At 38.1% G+C, this 19,473-nt stretch overlaps 1 protein-coding gene across 2 annotated transcripts in view; it reads left to right on the forward strand.

Annotated features, from left to right (window-relative positions):
• The window catches only part of LOC121959502 (poly [ADP-ribose] polymerase tankyrase-1), a 114,466-nt gene that overhangs the window by 61,943 nt on the left and 33,050 nt on the right, over positions 1–19,473 (forward strand). For both annotated transcript variants that reach the window (XM_042508835.1, XM_042508836.1), the window contains 8 exons: positions 4,780–4,874; positions 6,560–6,626; positions 6,868–7,054; positions 11,431–11,552; positions 11,638–11,729; positions 12,545–12,623; positions 13,088–13,259; positions 14,535–14,614. In XM_042508835.1, the coding sequence (XP_042364769.1) occupies positions 4,780–4,874; positions 6,560–6,626; positions 6,868–7,054; positions 11,431–11,552; positions 11,638–11,729; positions 12,545–12,623; positions 13,088–13,259; positions 14,535–14,614 (894 nt within the window). The remainder of the gene's footprint in view (positions 1–4,779; positions 4,875–6,559; positions 6,627–6,867; positions 7,055–11,430; positions 11,553–11,637; positions 11,730–12,544; positions 12,624–13,087; positions 13,260–14,534; positions 14,615–19,473) is intronic.

Raw genomic sequence — 19,473 nt, forward strand, 5'->3', positions numbered from 1 at the left:
CACCCAGTGTCTCCATGCTTAACACCGGGTAACAGCGATAACAGCTGCTTGCATTATATTTTTTTAAACAAGTCTGGCCAAAATGTTGCCATGTGCTCCACATTGTGGCTGTGTTGAGCAACATGATGTGATAGATATCGTTAAGATTTAAAACTTAAGTTTAGGAGTGACCTTTAGCCCCCCTCACCCCCAATAGGCTAGAGCTTTTGCCTGGGTGTAATTCTGACCCATGACCCTTTGCTTCGTGTTAACCCCCCTCTCTCTTAACCTTTCCAGTCTTAACCCTTCAGAACCTGGACTGACATCAGTTAATTTTATGCTGCGTCAGATGCGTTTGACATGCATTTAAACCTATGGAACCTGAGAAATTTAGTTTGAGTTCTTAAAAAAAAGAAAAAAAAAACATGGGGGAAAAAATTGCATTAAAAGATTAATAAAAGGTGACAAGAAAATGACTTGAAAATTAACTATTGGGAGATGATTTGATATTGTCCCAAAATGTCCAGAAAACTATATTTATAGTTCTTTTAATTATATATTTAAAATCATATTACAGAAAAAAAAGTTTTTAAAATTTTTTTTTGCACTTTGTTAACATCATTTTCTTGTCTCTTCTTTTTTTTTTTTAAATTTCAGGTAATTTTCTTGTGACCTTTTGCTAATTTCTGGCTACTTTAGGGGCCATATCTTGTTAAGGGCATCCTTCCCTTTTTTTTTTTTTTTTTTTTTTTTTTTTTTAAAGAGATCAAGCCAAGCTGCACTATCATTTCAAAACAACCCAAGAAAATATTCTTTAAAAAAAAAAAAAGATATAATTCCCACATAACCAGATAAAATGATAAAATACATGATTTGGGTAGTTTTTACTAGTATTGTCAAAAATGTGGATTTATTGATACATAGTGATTCTGAATATTTGAAACTATTCCAATACTCGTTTTCCACAGTGTCAATACACCCTTACTAAACCAAACTGAACTTTTTAAAGTATTCAAAAAAATATGATCTGTCCCAAGTCCCAGGCGACAATAAGTTTCCCTCTACACGAGTCCCAAACTGTCAGTGCGTCAGTCATGATGGCGAGAGCTCTGTGATTAAGGGGGATGAAAGTAGTGAATGTGATGCAGATGGCTTCTTTTTCACCCACATTTCTCCATTGTTTTAATGCTTAAAAAAGAAATTCTAAGTCATTAAATCAACACATTTAAAGAATTTGTTATAATCTATTTCCTTGAAACAAGTGCAGCAATAAGAAACTGAAACTGGTTGTTCCTGCAGGGCAAACTTAAGGAATAACATCAGAGCGACACTCGCACTCATGCAAATGAAATTAAACAAAATGGTCCAAATGTGGTCGTTCATCCTCCCAGATACATAATGTCTCATTGCTATGGCAACAGCTGACAGCTAGCAGTCACCGTTGTCATGGGAACAGCTTGACAGGCTCGTGAAGAGAATAGGAAGACGGAGAGGGAGAGAGGAGCCTGTGAGAGAGGTTAAAGAAAAACAGAAACATCACAAAGACGGAACGAACACAGCAGCAGATTACTCACCCCATATCTTTTTAAATGTTTTATTAAATCTAAATGTGTGACATTTTTGAGTTATTTCTCATACTGCTTTATGCTGATTGTGTTTGCTGTTAGATGACCAAATAAGCAAAGTCTAATATATTTTGTAATGTGCAGAGACTTTGTGGGGCTACCACCCAGATAAATAGTGTTTCTATGGAGAAGGAAGAGATAAATTAAAAGAGGATAAATGATACCAAGAGAAGTAGAAAGACAGATTAGTATGTTCCATCTTGGCTTTAACATGCTCTACTCGCTTGCTTCATTTTTCTCCCATATACCCCCCTCCACTCCTGACTCCCCTCCACCTCCACCAGAAGGCTTTTAGGCGATTAAAACACGAACAGTGTGCTTTTTTTTTTTTATTGCCATCGTTCACTTTGAGTCTGCTGCTGTGAGTGCTGGTTGCCGCTCTTTGAAATATAGTCGACTAGGTTTTTTTACTTTGCGTTAACAAAGTATCATAGCAGTTTATGGGTAAAAACACCAGCAGTCAAGGACACGAGCACCAAAAACAAACTACATCTAACTGATCACTGTGTTTAACTGGTCAGTCACTTAACCTGATCCTAATCTGACCGTCTCTACACTTGTTTCATTGGTCGCAGCAGAAATATAATCTTCTTGTAAGCACAGCAACATTTAAAGGACCTCTTTTATATGTTTCTCACTGTACTCTGGCTGCACTTTCTTTAAAGAGCATTCATTAAAAAACAAACACTTTTTTTTGCTCCTGCACCATCTAGGGGGGCACTGTGCGACCTTTAAAAAAAAAAAAAAATACTGAAAGAAAAGACATGTTTGCGTCATAAATTCAGCGCACTAGGGAAAAATACAGACTGCAGTGGAGGAAAGTTGAAGGATGTCGGATGTGTTATGGCTCAGATAGATAATAAATGGGTGAGGCTTTTGATTATTAGCACTATTGGCTTGTGGCTGCTGAGGTCAGAGGTAATAATAAAGGTTTCAGACGGAGCGGCTTTTTTATGACTTTAATCCAAATGGGCTTCTGTGTGGAGAATCTAATACGGGACCTACTGAGGCAGTGATGCTTTCTCTCTCTCTCTCTCTCTCTCTCTCTCTCTCTCTCTCTCTCTCTCACACACACACACACACACACAGGCATGCACGCACACACGCATGGCCGCATGGACACACACAAATATGCATGTACCCGCTGCTCTCAAAGGGTTGACAGATTGAGGAGGTGGGGCTTAAACCCAGTCTGACCCTGGCAACAACATCATGGTGATGCAACACCACATGTATTTGTGCGTGTGTGTGTGTGTGTGTGTGTGTGTGTGTGTGTGAACCCTAACTGATGACTCACTGTTTGCTAAAGGTTTAATGTATGTAAATGTTCTGAGGACCTGATTACTGCTTTACACATCTGCCTTTATTTTTATTTTTATTTATATCCACAATTTTTGCAATAACAAGTACACAGACACACAGACACACACGGAGCAACGCCGCATTTAAAATGAGGATGATGACTAACTGTGTACCATGTCCTGCTCCTTCCAAATGCTGCTGTCACATCCTGTAAATACGAGTGTACCATCTGTCCACCCAGCTCTGCCTCTCTGCCTCACTGCTGCTGCTTCTCAGCTGAACTCCAAGATTGCCACAGATGATCTGTTTTTCAAGATCTCCTCTGACATCTGGTCAACACTAAGCAGGACATCGGCTCAGAGCGAAATGCCACCTGGAGCAAAATTATAACCCTAGTTGCAACAGCTAATTTCTATTTTCCTGACCAAAGTTAAACCTATACCCATTTTGATAAGACCTCCAGTCTGTGTAACCTTTTGAAACGATTCTGCATAATTTACAAAATAGGCAGCCAGCAGTAAGATCATGGTTATTTTCTTCATTTTGTTTGGAAAAAAAGTCTAAAAGTTAGGGAAGCACTACTTCGAAAACTGCTGCTTTGTAAACAATTTATATATTTTTTGATGTTGCTAAGGTTTTGCATCATGGCTTATAAAATAATGTTGTAGTCTGACTTCCAAAATGAATGACCTGTGAATGACCTCGTTTTGAGCTTTTTAACAGAACAATATCGAAAAGGCCATAATCAGTACTCTCTCAAATACAGACAGTTTGTGGTCAGACTTCAGGTTGTAGTCTGTTCGATGTACTGTGTCATTTTTTGGATGCTGCTATTATTGTGTGACATTGGTGCTGTTTCGGTTTTGTTGAGATTTCAACATTGATGCTGCTCTTCTGGTTACAGCTGGCTTGCTCAGCTCAGTTTGATGCACTGTTTTTGGGGTTTGAGTTTGTTAGATCTCGAGATGTTTTGTCATGAGATTAGGGTGAAGCACCTGGTCTCCTCTTAGCACCTTCACCTTCCTGAGATCATCATGACATAACTATGCTATATCACTTAAGTAGATTTTGAAGGCAAATAATTGGTGAGTCAGCTTTTCTGGAATGTGGCCTGACTCTTAGCATGACCCAGACACAAAGTTTAGAGGATCTGAGACCAAATGACGTGTGAAAAGGTCCATTTCTAGTCAGCTCAGTGTTTACTGTCTAAGATCTCTTAGATCTGCCTGCTGCATATAGCACATTTAATCCCATCCTATTTACAATTTGATCTCTGCTACATCCGGTGTTTTAAAATGGCTTTTATATCATGGCGCCAGGTTTCCTATTACTTTTGCCTGTAACAAGTTCAATTTGACTGAATAATAGGAACATTCTCGCTGCCGTAACATTTCTCCACCAGTGTAGGTGTCACTCCAGCTTTGAAGAAGAATGGCCTTTGCTGAGAGCATACAGAGGCAGCACTGCATGGAGAGCATCTCATCTCAGTCCCGTCTAAAAGCATTCAGAAGTGCAGCTTTTCATCAGTTTTATGGCGGAAATATAGTCGGGCTTTATAACTGTAGACTGATTCAGCAGTGGAATAGCCTGTTTCTCTCTGAGAAGTCTTACCTTAAGATATGTCGTACATCCGGCTGCTCGATAAGAACCAGAATGTGCACCTCCTTATTACACTCTATGTATGCAGGACTGATATACAAAATCATACAAAATCATGACAACAGGCTGTTGTGTTGTAAAACGAACATGTGGGCTAACATTGTCTCTTTTTTTCCCTCCGCTGTCTCTCTTACTTCCTCTTTCTCCTTTTTGTCTCTCCTCTTGCTCCGTTGTCCCTCTTTGTCTCTTCCTGTGTCTCTTCCTGTCTCTGCAGTCCACTCCACTTCACCTGGCTGCAGGATACAACAGGGTGAGGATAGTTCAGCTGTTACTACAACATGGAGCAGATGTTCACGCCAAGGACAAGGGGTACGTTCAAATAAATTAAATTAAAATGATTTTTAAAAATGGCTGTTTAAAGCATTTTGACCCTTTGAATGACTAAATATTTAATATTTCAGTGGCCTCTTTGGTCGCAAGTAAGCTTGGCATTTTTAGCCTGGACCCTATTTTCCCTTTTTTGTGTCTAAATGACTCATGGCTGCAGTGTAACCACCAGAGGTATGTGTGCACCCTCAGTTTACATCCGCTAAAAGTGCTTGTTTTTTCTGCTTACAGACTCAGATTATTATTCAAGATCCTTTTGTTTGACCAGAAACAGCCCCGAAATTGTTATCTCCAAACCAACCAGACTCCATTTGAATACAGTAATTTTAGCATTTGGGGAGTCAGCATATTTTGACAAATAAGCAGGTGAATTAGGGATTTATTTGAACTAAATCAGAGTTGTTTCTTGTTGGACCAGGGGAAAAACAAACCGAGTTACGTTTTGTTTCTGTCGATTATGAATTAAGAGTGTTTTGCAATTATAAAATAGTGATTTTAGGTCTGTTTCTGGTTAAACAAAAAGGATCTTACTCTTAGACAAAAAGGTCTGTCTTTGTTGGGATCAGTTCCAGAAGTTGTGAGACACTTAAAACAATCATCTAAACATGTCAGTGACAAAAACAAGCACTTTAAATGGATGTACATTGACAGTGCTAACATGCCTTGTGTGGTTACATTGTAGCCTGTTTTTGTTGCTGCCACCCACAGCGCTCCCACTCAGTATTGGCCCAATTAAAAAAAAAAAAATGTTTGTCCCATTAGTCACTTAGGCACAAACCGTAGGAAAAAAAAAATTACAAAACTTATTCTGCAGTCATCTTATCTCAGCACAAAGTTGAAGAGTTTACACTTTTACTGGATCTGAGTGGGTTTTGTGATGGCGATTTAGGGACTGTTTCTGGTTAAACAAAAAGAATCCTCCACTTTAACAAAAAAAGTCATTCTTTCCAGAATGTTGACAAACACTTTAAAAAGACATAAAAAGATACAGCAGTCAAGGTAAATATACATTTTTATAAAGTAGGGTTATTGACCAATTACTGAGGTCCTCTTTCATTTTCTTGTTTCCTGATGCAGTTTGATTTTTTTTCTTTGGACAAACACTATAAATAATAATCTGAACATGACAAAAAAAAAATCAAAAAATCGCTTATCCCATTTGTCATTTAGACATAAATACATGTTAATAGGGTCCAGGTTGAAAATGATTGAACATGCACTTTAAGGAATGATCAACCATGATTTCCATCATCAAGAATCTCCGCTACAAGATCGGATGAACACACAACTCATGGGGCTTTCTTTGGCTCTGTTCTATTTTTCACACTGCAAAAACATGCTGTCAATTATGATAATGTTGTCGAATGTATCCTGCATCATCCATCAGAATTGCTTTCTGAATAAATTTGCAATAAAACTAGGTCACGCACTTACTGAGACTTGATTAATTTTGATTTTAGGTTCGGGAGTTTCAAGAGGTTGCGAGTGAAGATGTAAAACTAATTCTAGCTGTTAGCCCGATTTAATGTTATTCAAATTAAAATCAAGCTCAAAGCATTACGGCATACTGAACTGAAGAAAGATGTGATGGAGAAGTAAAGAATGAGTTTAGTTCAAATGTTTATTTATTGTTAATAAGAATGCTGTTTTTTGTTTTGCTCCTGCAGTGGTCTGGTGCCTCTACATAACGCCTGCTCTTATGGACACTATGAAGTTACAGAGCTGCTGCTAAAGGTAAACTCACACATGCTGGCACTGACTCTTGAGTAATATAATTTGTTTGCTAATAACAAAAATGGAAATTAAATCCCAAGAGAATCAAGTTTTACTTTACTCTTGCTTAAAGAAAAATGCAAAGCAATGCAAACTTTTCTGTTTCATGCCTTTTAATTTTTACTGTTCTCCTCTTTCCTCCTCTTAATCTTTGCTTCCCTCTCTTTTATTCATATACCATTCCTATTATTTTTGTTTTTAGCATGGAGCGTGTGTGAATGCCATGGATCTGTGGCAGTTCACCCCACTCCATGAAGCAGCATCCAAAAACAGAGTGGAGGTCTGCTCCCTGCTGCTGAGCCACGGAGCCGACCCGACCCTGCTCAACTGCCACAGCAAGAGCTCCGTGGACATGGCGCCCACTCCCGAGCTGAAGGAGAGACTCACATGTGAGTGTGGTGCTTAAATTTGCATAAAGTGCAGCTGCAGCGCACAGCGCCGCTAAAAATGTCACAGTGCTGAATTAATGAATAGGTTGTTTTAGGAAGGGTGTATTTACACCTGTCATGATTGGAGCAGCTGATTTGATCGTATTTGAGCATTCAGAAGAGAGCGAATTGTTGTTTTCAGCAGATGAAAACAAGGAATAATGGGTTTGAAGTGAGACAGATGTTAACGTCTGACATGAACAGTTCAACATGCTTGGAAAGCTGAGCAGAACAAAATGAAGTCTCCACAGCAGGACGGTGCAGACAAGTCCATCATTTTGGGAAGCTGTTTAGAAAGCAAACTTAACTTTTGGTCCTCTGCTTCCAAAATGGCAAATCTAAGAAAAAAGACCCCTCAAATGATTTTGTGCTGAAGTCCTGCTTAGCTTGTAATTATGCTCCGTGTACAAGAAAGCATAAATTTATAAATTATTGTACCAGCCCGAATAAAAGACCTCCTAGCCCTTTTCAACGCTTACTTTTAGCCTTTTCTAAACGCAGAAATGCCAAAAGATGTGCAGGTTGCACCTTCTCTAGTTTGAATATTTGCTATTTTTCATAGAATTCTGTGATCATACACTGAATGCTTTAGAGTGTTGGTCAGACAAAGACATTTGAATAATACAGACCAAACAAGTAACCAGTTAATTAGGAAAATAATCACCAAAATAAGCAGTAATTAAAAATATGTAGCCCTACAGTTTACATTTTTACAGACTAAATTTGAGCTCTTCATCATGACATTATGTGTCATAAGGTGTTTTCGGCCCGAACAATTTTGGGGACTTAATGAGAGTAACTGTCTCCTGGGGTGCTCCCCCAAAACTACTTTCCTTCTAGGTTTTTTTTAAAATTGCAGTTTGCATTTGCATTGCCAGTAGAAACGCTGACGTGACAAAAACAGACTGGCGTTTAGTATAATAGAAAAAATGTACAGAAAAAAATGGTATAGAGTCAAAATCACATTGTATATCCAGTGTTGCATAAATGCTCCGTAAAGCCTGGTACTCACTGTCTGTGCATTTGTCCAAGTTATTTTTACTTTTTTGTTTCATTATGAGCTGTTGAGTTTGTTTTGTGTTGTCTGTTGCTTACACAGCTATCAGGTTTTTAAAAACCATAGCAGGTGCTGCTTTTACTCCCATGTTCAACAATCACCGTAGACTTTTATCACACAGGGTTTCTCTTGTGCTGATAGAGTACAGACTCTAAAAAAGTCCTGCAAAACGATGTTCCAAGTACAACGGTCGTTCCTTGTTTTTGCAGTGTGAACATAATAAAAAGGGAGTTCGTAGAACTATGAAAAAGTTCCTTCCGTCCAAAAAATGTCTACCCTTTGCTGCTTAACATATGATTTTGTGCCCACATCACTTCTGCTGAAGAGTAGTCACTTTCCACTGGTTTGCACTTGCCAGGTACTAATTTCCTCTGCAGCAGCAAAACTTACACAAGCAGAAACTCGATTAGTTTAAACTTTGCTAAAGAAACTCTTAAAGGGCTGATGAAAGGCTCTTTTGTATTTATGCTGTGAATGTAAATACCTTTGAGCAACTGCATCATGTTCCACTTTGATTTGAAGTACATTCAGGTTTGCTCAAGATCCAGAGAACCTTTCCCAACTATGTTTTTACTCTTCTCTTTGGTGGTTTTGTGTTTGGAACGTGTAGCTTATTTTGGTGCAGCCATGAAATATGAACAACTCGATGCATATGTTTCCCTAATTGAGAATCTTGCAGATTTATGATACGTTAATTAAACAGAAGGAGTGCTATAATTAAATTCTTTTTCGTTATGTCTGCAGAGTCAAAGCAGACAAGATAAGTCTTTGTCTCTGCAACTCTTTGAAAGTTAATTAGTGAATCAGCTCTCTTGCTGCTGCACTTGTTGCTTTATCTTTGTAATGAGGCCGATCCAAACAAAAATCAAGTGGGACATAAGCTGCAATGAAAAGACTCAGAACAATGCAATGCAAACCCAGAACTGAAGATTTTGGTTTTATAAATCTAAATTTTACTTTATGTATTATTATTTTTTTCAAAATTGTACACTTTTTGTTTCTACTTAATTTGACAATAGCTTAAAGGGTGTGTTTGTCTCTATATCTCTAAGTCTCTATGTTTACTTGGAGGTATAGATTGCAGCAGGAGTTCAGATGAAATTCTGCGCCTGTCTTTGTCTTTTCCTCCAACAAATTGTTATCTGTCAAGTACAGACGCTGGAAAATACTCTGGATGTGTTTTATTGCACCTTTGATGCCCTGACATTAAGCCTCCTGTTGTCTTGAATACAAATGGGGGATGGCAAGTTTTTTTTGTTGACAACAAAAAATCAATACAGAAAAAAATATCACAGTCTAGTTTGCTCAGACGACTCAGAGAAAATAATAAGCTTTGAATAAGTACTTTTGGGAACTTTGCTTATTTGCCTTCTTGCCAAGTCTGGTTGTCACAGTGAGGTCCTTGGTAACACACACATACACACAAACACACACACACGCACGTAAAACCACAAATTGTCAGTTTTACACTTCAGTTTTTGCACAAATTAAAGAAGCGAGACAGGATTTGTTAATCAGTTCGCTTTGGAGGTGCTGGCAGTAAAGTTTCCAAAAGCCCAAGAGGACGGCCTGTAATGTATTTTTTTGTCCACAACCCAAAGATATTCAGTTTTTCTGTCATAGAAAAGTAAAGAAAACCCTTCAGAAGCTGAAATCAGAGACTTCTTACTCGTCTTAAAAAATTACCAAAGCCAATTAATAGATTATCAAATTAATTGCTGATTAATTTAATCATTTTATCGATGTATCGATTGTAGTAGATCAGAAGTAGGTATTTTAGTGTACTGACGAGCCAAAACAAAGCACTGTCCACCGGCCAGAGCAAAAGTTCTCATTTTAAAGCTTAACAGGGTACTTAAATATGTTCCTGAAAACATTTGGGAGACATGTACAATGTAGCAACAGAATCTCGATTAATATTTGATCAGTGCTGCCGCTTTTGATAATTTGACTGTAGTTCACGAGCAGTGACTGCAACTGCGTTAGAGACTCCCTCGGCACTGGTTAGTTGTTTTTGTTTAACTGCAGTAGATTCCTGCAAATGTCACGAGAAGCTCGATGAGGAAGCAGAGGAACATGATTTTTTTGTCACAGATTATCTGTCTCCTGTATTAATGTCAGGATGTTGTGACAGTTTCAGCAAATGTGACAAAAAAGTGTTTTAATCAAAGGTACCAACTGTAGCTTTAAGCGTGTTTAAGGCACTAAAAATTGGCTTTTATATAGACATGAAAGTAGCTGCATGTGAGGGGGGCAGTCAGTATAAGACCTGTTTTAATTGCATATTCTTATTATGTTTTATGATTTCTTACCTTTAAAAAATATTGAAAAAAAACACTGATTCCTTTTTTTTCCTCATTAAAGGGTTAAAGGTTTTATTTTAAGGAGAGAGGGATTGTTGTGTGCTGTAAAGCCCTTTGAAGCAAGTTGCGATTTGTGATAATGGGCTTCATAAATAAGATTGACTTGAAAATTGATTTGACTTGACTTTCCCTTTTCCAAAAACCTTCAAACGAAACAATCAGAAAAGGAAATATCTCTTGGGTTGAACTCATAGCTGGGGTCCACACTCAGACTGTTAGCTGTGTGGTTAGGGCTCAGAGGTAGACACTTCTTCATTATAGGGGGTCACAAACCCCGAAATTTGTGCGGCAATGTTGTAGACTCACAAAGGATGAAAAACGACTTCGGGTTTCTCTTAAAAGAAAACACTGCAGAGACAGCTTCTGTTCCACATTCATCAGCTGTTTTTTTATTTTTTTACTCATCTCTGGTTCAAGTTCCCTTGAAGATGTGACTTCTGTGTGTTGCTCAAACCATTTGTTTAAGTGTTTGATTATAAATGCATGAATGCCATGGCTCGATTGGTAGATAGACTTGAACAGACTCCTTTTTTTATGCAGCCTGAAATGCTTCTCAAGCAAAATAGTTTGTAATTTTCAGTCCTCGGGGGGATAATCACTTGTTTCCGCTCCATCTCCAGCACACAAACTGTTGCATCATCACTTATTAGTTCGACGGCAAAAACTTTGAAGTCATCTTTGTGAGGTATTGGATTGCTGCAGGGTCATTGCAAGTGAATCTGTTGTTGTGGACGGATGAGAACCTCGTAAATCCAGGTTGGCTGAAGCCTTTTTATTCTGTTGAGGCACCAGATGCTCCTCTGTGGGTTTAGATGCTTTCAGGTTTGTAGGAAACCTATCAAGATAAACTCAAATATTCACAGACGCCGAGGCTGTTTTCTGTGTTCCTGACATGTTGACATTTTGTGTGTGTTCAGATGAGTTCAAGGGCCACTCACTGCTCCAAGCTGCTCGCGAAGCTGACATGGCCAAGGCTAAGAAGACCCTGGCGCTGGAGATCATCAACTTCAAACATCCTCACACACATGAGACTGCACTGGTGAGATGAACACACACACACTCTACTGCACACCCAACACTGCTGTAGAGATGATAACACATTTCTGCCTGTGTGTGTATGTTAGCATTGTGCAGTAGCATCGCCGCACCCCAAGAGGAAACAGGTGACGGAGCTGCTGTTGAGGAAAGGCGCCAACGTAAATGAGAAGAATAAAGAGTGAGTGCAATTTTCATCTTTTCATATACGCAAAGAAAAAAATAGTTAAGTATTTGTGTGCAAACTGTCAACACAATGATTGGACATACAGAGATGATTGCAGACTGATATCACTACTTTTGGACTGAAGCTGCCAACAGGCGTCATTTTTTTGCTTTTTAAAACAAAGTCGAACAGTAATTAAGTATGTTTTTATTTTGCATCACCCCGTGCTAGAACTCACAGCCATCGCCAGGGTTGCATGTAAAGACAGGTTTCAAAATTCATTTAACACGTCAAACTTCATCTGAGCAACATAGATATGACTGGAATTTATTTTTTACAAAAAAAAAACCTGGCTTCATTAGTGACAAACTAATGTTTAAAGATGCTCTTATTTCTATTGACTGCAGTAGTTTATATGAGGATAGAATTCAAAATTCAGGTTTTTATTTACAGTTCTGAAGTTTACCACACTACTACCACACACACACTACTCATGTTTAACTATTTTAAGGTTTTTTTAGAAAAAGACTAATGGACCTCATCATTTCTGCTAGGCCCAAGTGTAGGAAGATTTCTGCTAAAATGTGGCTATATTTTGGTGAAGTTGCAAAGTTGTTGCTCATACAATCAATTTGTGATGAACTTTAGACAGTTGCTGTAGCACCATAATCAGGACTGCCAGCCCAAAATGTTAGTTGAGGAGCTTTGGCATAGGACTGGAACTGTGTGCTAAGTTTTGTTTATTTCCATGCATGGAAGAGCAGATTTCTTGGTAGGAACAAGAAGTTGCATATTCACCTTTATCGCCTCCTGTTTTCTCCTCTCTGTAGCTTCATGACTCCTCTCCATGTGGCAGCAGAGCGTGCTCATAATGACATCATGGAGGTGTTACAGAAACATGGTGCCAAGGTAAACCACAATATTCTCTATATTCATTTTTATCATTTGTCATTTCTTTCACATCTTCATTTTCATCCAGCTGTCTATTTATTTATCTATTTACTTCCATCTTAATCCTTTTAAAATATATACTTTTTACAAGTTATTATTATGTTATATATTATTTATATTTCTCTTATCCACACATAAATGTATATTAAAAATGTATTAATTAAGTTTTGTTGTTTGGGGTTATCTCCTTCTCATTTTCATGTAGAGTTCATATCAAAGTTCATAAAAGAAGGAAGATGTATTTTGATTTACACTGACCAACAGAAAAAGTGAAAAGATCTCCATAAAGTGATCTAAATTTATTAAAAGCATAAAATTTAAAATCTGTCCAGAGGTGGATTTTTTAAAGTGAAGCAGGAGAGAGAAAACTGTAATCGAAGCTTCTTTCAAGAATTTTAATACAGAGGCGTTTCTGTTTGCAGGTGAACGCCCTGGACACGCTGGGTCAGACGGCGTTGCACCGCGCAGCGATGGCAGGCCACCTACAGACCTGCAGGCTGTTGCTAGGATACGGAGCAGACGCCTCGCTGGTGTCTCTGCAGGGCTTCACTGCTGCTCAAATGGGAAATGAAGCTGTTCAGCAAATACTCAATGGTATGCCACCCTTTGTGCGTGTGGGCGGCTGGGTGCGCAGATGTGTAGGTGCAGGGTTTTGGTTGCTATGCACAAGTTAGCAACAGTGGGATTAGCTGGGATTGTTTTTGAAAGGTCAGTATTGATACTTTCAGACTGAAGGTGCGTTGAGAGTAAAGGTTCAGGCAGAGTGAGTCGACTCACCTGTTCAGGGGAAGAGGAAACTGAGCTGAACAGATGTTTATAAAAAGCAGAGACTTCAAAGAGTTACTGAGCACACCAAAGAAAAAATCTAACACATTACCATCTGTAAAACTACAAAGTACAGATAAGATAAATTATTGTGTTAATTAGTGAGCTTTAGAGGTGCTTGTAAGTTGATTGATTGTTTTTACTTTTGAAGGGAGCAACGTCAGCTGTTTTTTTCTTTTAGTTTTAACCACAGCCTTGTAATGTAATCATCAATATGAAAATTCACAATCAAAGAAACAGGAGTAACTAAAATGAGTCAGTTTTATTTTCTAAGGTTGTCATGATACCAGAATTTTAAACCTTGATAAAATACTAATATAAATAAAAAATAATACTCATTACCTCATTTGATATCACAGCAAAGCAAAAAAGAAGTCCTAAGCTCAAAAAATAGAATCTTTTTAAATTCATTTTTTAAAATTAACAACCTGCACTCAGTGCTGTTACAGAAACAGACACTGAACACCTTCAGTCGTGTGGTGGGTTCTTAACTGCAGAAACTGGTTGATTTTCTTCTCTGTTGTTTCCTCAGTGCAGCCGCGGGGTTAAAAATCTGATTGTAGATCTTTTTGGGTTTTTTTAATAGCTTTGGCACTTTCAACATTATCAAATGTATAATTAAAGGAGATAGTATCTTTTGAAACAGAAAAAGTATCAAAGCATCTATACTTTTGACAAACAGAAATGTGATGAATCATTCTCCTGTCAGTTGATTTTTGGTCTTCTGACACCATTTTAAACTGAAATTGTTGTTAAGTAATTTAAAACTTTCAGATGCCAGATAAAGTTTTTTCCTCAAACTGACATTTATGTGTGTGAAGTGAATTCAAATGACTCAGTACCAGTGCATCTTGGAGTTTTGTGACACATCGGATGCAGAAGAGACACCCTGGATTTTAATGTGGTTTGGGACTTGTCTGTTATCTTCCCTCCTCAACTCCACCCGCCTGCAGAGGGTGAATTTACTGTCATGATCTTTTGAAGCTTAACCAAATAATTTGTGCATTTTTTCAATGTATTTTTCTCAAATGTTCTGCATTGTAGAGAATATCCCGGTGAGAAACTCAGATGTGGACTACAGACTTCTGGAAGCTGCTAAAGCCGGAGACCTGGACACTGTCAAGGTAATGTGATTGTAATTTGTCACATTTACTAAGTGACAGCTGACATTGTTTCATTGCTGGAGAGTTTTTAAGTACATGGATATGACCATGAGTATTCAAAGGAATCAGTTACAGATACAGTACATGTCATGTCTTTAGTCTAATTTATAGATTTGTTGCGAAGGTCTAGCAATTATAAGGTATCAGCTTCTTTTCATTTAGGGAAACCACACCCAAAAAGTAGTGTCGGTATTAAAGGAATACTTATTTCCCCAAATGATCATTTGTATATTAATTATTCACCATGTGTTAAGCTGAATTTGTGAGGAAAACTTTGGTTTTCTTGCACGTCTCGATGGTGAATGAAAAATCCCTAAAACAGGGGATATTCTCAATGAACTGAAGTCATCGGGGTCCACATTTAACAAAATCAAAACTCTCTAAAAATATTTGTTTACAAACTCTCACATAACTTATGCAGTATATTCCAAGTCTCATTTATCCAGCGTAATGCTCAAAGTCAAACTAATGTATGCTCTCTCCAAAGCCAGACTCGACTGAGAAAAACAGCAACTTTACCTCTCTGAACACTGGTGAGGAAAAATGACTATTTTTATCAATGGAGTCTGGCTTTGAAAAGAGCAAAGATTAGAAAAACTTTCTGTTAAGATCACCGTCAAAAAGGGCTGTCTGTTTGGGAAGTACTGAGCATACGACTGGATAAATGAGGCTTGAATTATATTGCACATATTGTTTTTTGAGAGTTTGTAAACTGATATTTGATGGTGGTATGCTAGAAAAACAAAGTTTTCTTCACATATTCAACATACCACGAGTGAGTAATTGAAATACAAATTATCATTTTGGGGGGTTAAGTATTTCTTAAAAGGGTCAGATGAGATACAATTCATCCTGGCCAAGCAATCAATATTGCCTTAATTTGAAAAAATGGAAATTGACATGTAAAAAAGACCAGGACCTCAGTAGCCTTGGTATATGTTATGGCAACAGTACTGAAGAATAATTTGCTCTGAGGGAGTAGAAATCTTTATTAATTGCCTCATTACAGTTTTGGAATAATGTGTCCCATAAAATGTGTGCAAAAATTGACCAGCTGCATGATTAAACATGGACTGAATTTTCTAATCCCTAAAAATGCCTGAGCTGACATTCCACTGGATATAAAGACACCTGTTGAACCCCGTTAAGAAAACATGATTGATCAGTTTATTGTCCTTAAATCTGTAAAAACCTAATTGTTTATTCTGTCATAAAGGACTTCCATTCCTGCGATGAGTCTATAGATGAGCTGACCACTTTTATAATGGAAATTTGACAGTGACTCATTTAAATTGTGGCACAGATAACCTTGTCTTGATTTTAAATGAAAATGGAACAAAATGTCCTGACCTTTGTGGCTGCTCTTGTTGCTATTATGAAGTCCTGGTTGTAGTGATTTTTGTTAAATGTCAGGTGGATATTGTTCGCCGTGAATGAAATGTTTTCTGTTCACGTGTTTGTATTTTTGTCCACATTGATTCCAGTAAAATCGCAAACCTTTCTCGTTTTTTAAAGGCCAAATTTTCCATCTAATAACATTTCCGGCCAAAGCACTCAATATAATCATAGTCACTGTTAGCAGTTTGATTTGCACCGGGCCCACTCGTGTTAAAAATGTAGGCGCACATGATGCTTTGTAATATGCCTCGGATAAAACCACCCACCAAATGTCACGACCTGGTAAGATCCGGCAAAGTATTTGACAGAGGTATTTTGTGTAGAGTGAAAATCGTTGTGTCTTTACCCGAGGAGACAGACAGTAATGGGGTTATCCAGATGAAGAGGGTCTGTCAGCGTCTGAAGTGTGATGCTTTGGCAGGTAGGTAGGGAATCGTAGCAGAACAGACAATGAGCTCTGGTCCGGCATTCTGTCACTCTCTTTCTAGCTGATCTACACACAGACACGTGCACACATGCACACACGCACACACACACACACACACACACACACACACACAGGCTGGGGTTAACAGTCTGGCTGAGCTACTGATTGACGGAAGAAAAATAACACTTTGTGCTGCTCCTGGGCTGATTCCTGTCATCTGTTTCAGCGCTGAGGAGGATCAGACTGTGACTGTTAGAAAGATAGTTACCCTGGGTCACAGAACAGGAGCACTTTCTAGCAGTAAATACCATTATACACTACAAAAGTGCCTTCGGTAGAGTGCAGATCTCCACCAGGCAGGTGTCCAGTCTGACTGCAGCCACTCTAGATTAGGGTCACCAACATCCTTGTTCCATATTAAATTAATACAGGATGCAATATGTTCCATATTTTTGAAATTAAATTTAGTGGAAATCCTTGGGAGATATATATTACGCGTTAGACTATTAAGGCAGGACGACTTGTATGAGATGGAAGGAAACCCTCTTCATCCCTCATCTTGATCTCAGCCCGTCCGTCATGTTATGATCCACTACTCAAAATATGCTATAATTACCCCGACAGTGGTGCAAGATTTTAAAAAAATGGCAACCTATAAGCATAGTCAGCTGGAAAACAAAAAGAGAGAGATTTCAGAAATACAGAACAACATGCATCAGGAGATATACAGAAAACTGATCAAATCAACAAAATCTGCAAGTCTACATCATTGGGCATGCAAACCGCTCCAATTCTAAAATGCTTCTGGTGTTGTGTAACGTGTGCCAGAAAGAACAAGTCAGGGCTGCAGCCATGGCAGCCAAAAAGTAGAAGCTGCACCTGGTGGAACTATCTTTCTCTTTCTCTCTTCTTTACAGTCAAACTGGCAAAAAACCGAATGTATTGATCTTTTATTGTGCCTGGTTTTAGTTTATGATAAAATGTCAGCTATGAAATTATTCTGCAGAGGCTCTGGTTCAAAGTAAGAGCAAACTTTTCTATGGATAACTGTTAAAAATCACAATGAATGCCAAAATGTGGCCTGCAACTGATGGTAAGACTTGTTTTTTGTTTTTTTGAACTTTGTCACTTTCTGAAAACTTGCAGTCGTTAAAGGCTGATTAAGAGGAGTTGGCACTTAGCTGTCAGTATTGATATAAAACAGTTAATATAACATATTTTTCAACAATTTCACCACAAGAGATCCTTGTGCATACAGCTAGATATGTGAACACAAAATATTAGGCTGATTGGCCCAGTAGTTAATGAGATTAACTGCAGACAGATGGACACACACACACACACACACACACACACACACACACACAGCCACACACAGACACACACATCATCCTGTCCTGGCTTACACCTAACAAAGATAATTATTTGCAATACTGATGCCAGATCTGCAATTACTGTATTTTAAAGAATTAGCAAAAGAATAAACATGGTGGAACATTTAGCAGCTGAAGAGACTCAAAAACAGCTAAACAAGAATAATTTTGGACTTACTCACAAACACAATGTTGCAAAGAAATATATTGTGGCAGGTTTCATTTTGAATTATGAATTGAGCATAAACATACCATTTTTTTTTATTTATTTTTTTTTAGTGTGTATATATTTATGTGTGTATACATAAATATTTTTGTAACAAACATTCAGAGACTTCCAACACAAACTTGAATTGATCCTAATTAGGCAGCGTCATCCTGACCAAGTCTCTGCAGTACAGTATTCCTGCTGTTTTGAAACTAGTTCCCACAAGCGTTATTATACGCATAAGTTCCAATCCAAACTAATCATATCTTTATCATTGTATACAGAATTCAAGTTCCACTCCCCGTGGTTCAGGCTACGGGTTTTTTTCCTGAACATTTTTCCTGGAAACACAACTTTCATAAAAAGAAATCAACACTGCCAGTTGAAGTGAGGGATAATAGCTTAAGATTGAAGGAAATGTCTGCCAGCAGGATGTTTCATTTTATTTCTCGTAGAATAGGATCTAAAGCTTGGTGGAAGGAAGCTTTAAAATAAATTTCCCACTGTGTCTTTTCATAGTACCGAACCAAGGTGTAATTGGGTCTGAAATAACAGGAAGCAGAGAAGTAGCCCTGTTATTTTCTGTGAACAGCAGGGTAGCAGGTGTCCGCCTCAGTTCAGCAGATACGAATCAACTTCAGTTAATAACTTCAATATTGTTGCTGTTGTACCCTTTTTTCCACACATATTTCATTTCATGGACATATATATGATCATAAATCGTGGGCGGACAGTGGAAAAGCATTAATCTTTTCTTTATTATTGTTTCTCTTTCTTGCTTTGTTTCAGAAGTTCTGTTTTTTTCTTTTTTTGATGTTGCTATATTTTTTTAAGGAATAAAAAAAGGATGATGTAAACTTTTCAATGTTTGTGATATATCATAGTCACAACATTACAACACTGACAATTTAATCATTGATCATCTTGTTATAATGTGATGTTCTGCTTGGAAACCTTGGGTCCTGGCATTCATGTGAATGCCACTTGACAGTACACACCCCCTCATGGCAATGACACTTCTCGATGGTAGCGGCACCCCAGCAGGACAGTGTGCCATGCCACACCACAAAAACTGCTCTGACTCAAGTAACGTGACAAAGCGTTGAAGGCGTTGACTTGGACTCCAAATACCCCCGATCCCAATTCCCACCCCACCTCGCAACAACGGAACCGGCCATCAACACCCTGGTTCCAGGCACAACAGAACCCCCCCAAAAAAACCAGTCCCCTAAAACTTGAAAAAAAAAAAAACAGCAATAAAAGGAGGAATAATGCTTAAAATAAGCAAAATTAACTGACAAGAAAACAGGAAGATAGATAGCCTTTATTGTCCCATGGGAAATTCTTTTTTCTCTCTTTTTTTTTTTACTTTTTTCACAGTCTGTTCATACATACAGGCATCAGCGAAACCACC

Source organism: Plectropomus leopardus, chromosome 20 (assembly GCF_008729295.1).
Source record: "Plectropomus leopardus isolate mb chromosome 20, YSFRI_Pleo_2.0, whole genome shotgun sequence".
Lineage (NCBI taxonomy): Eukaryota > Metazoa > Chordata > Actinopteri > Perciformes > Serranidae > Plectropomus > Plectropomus leopardus.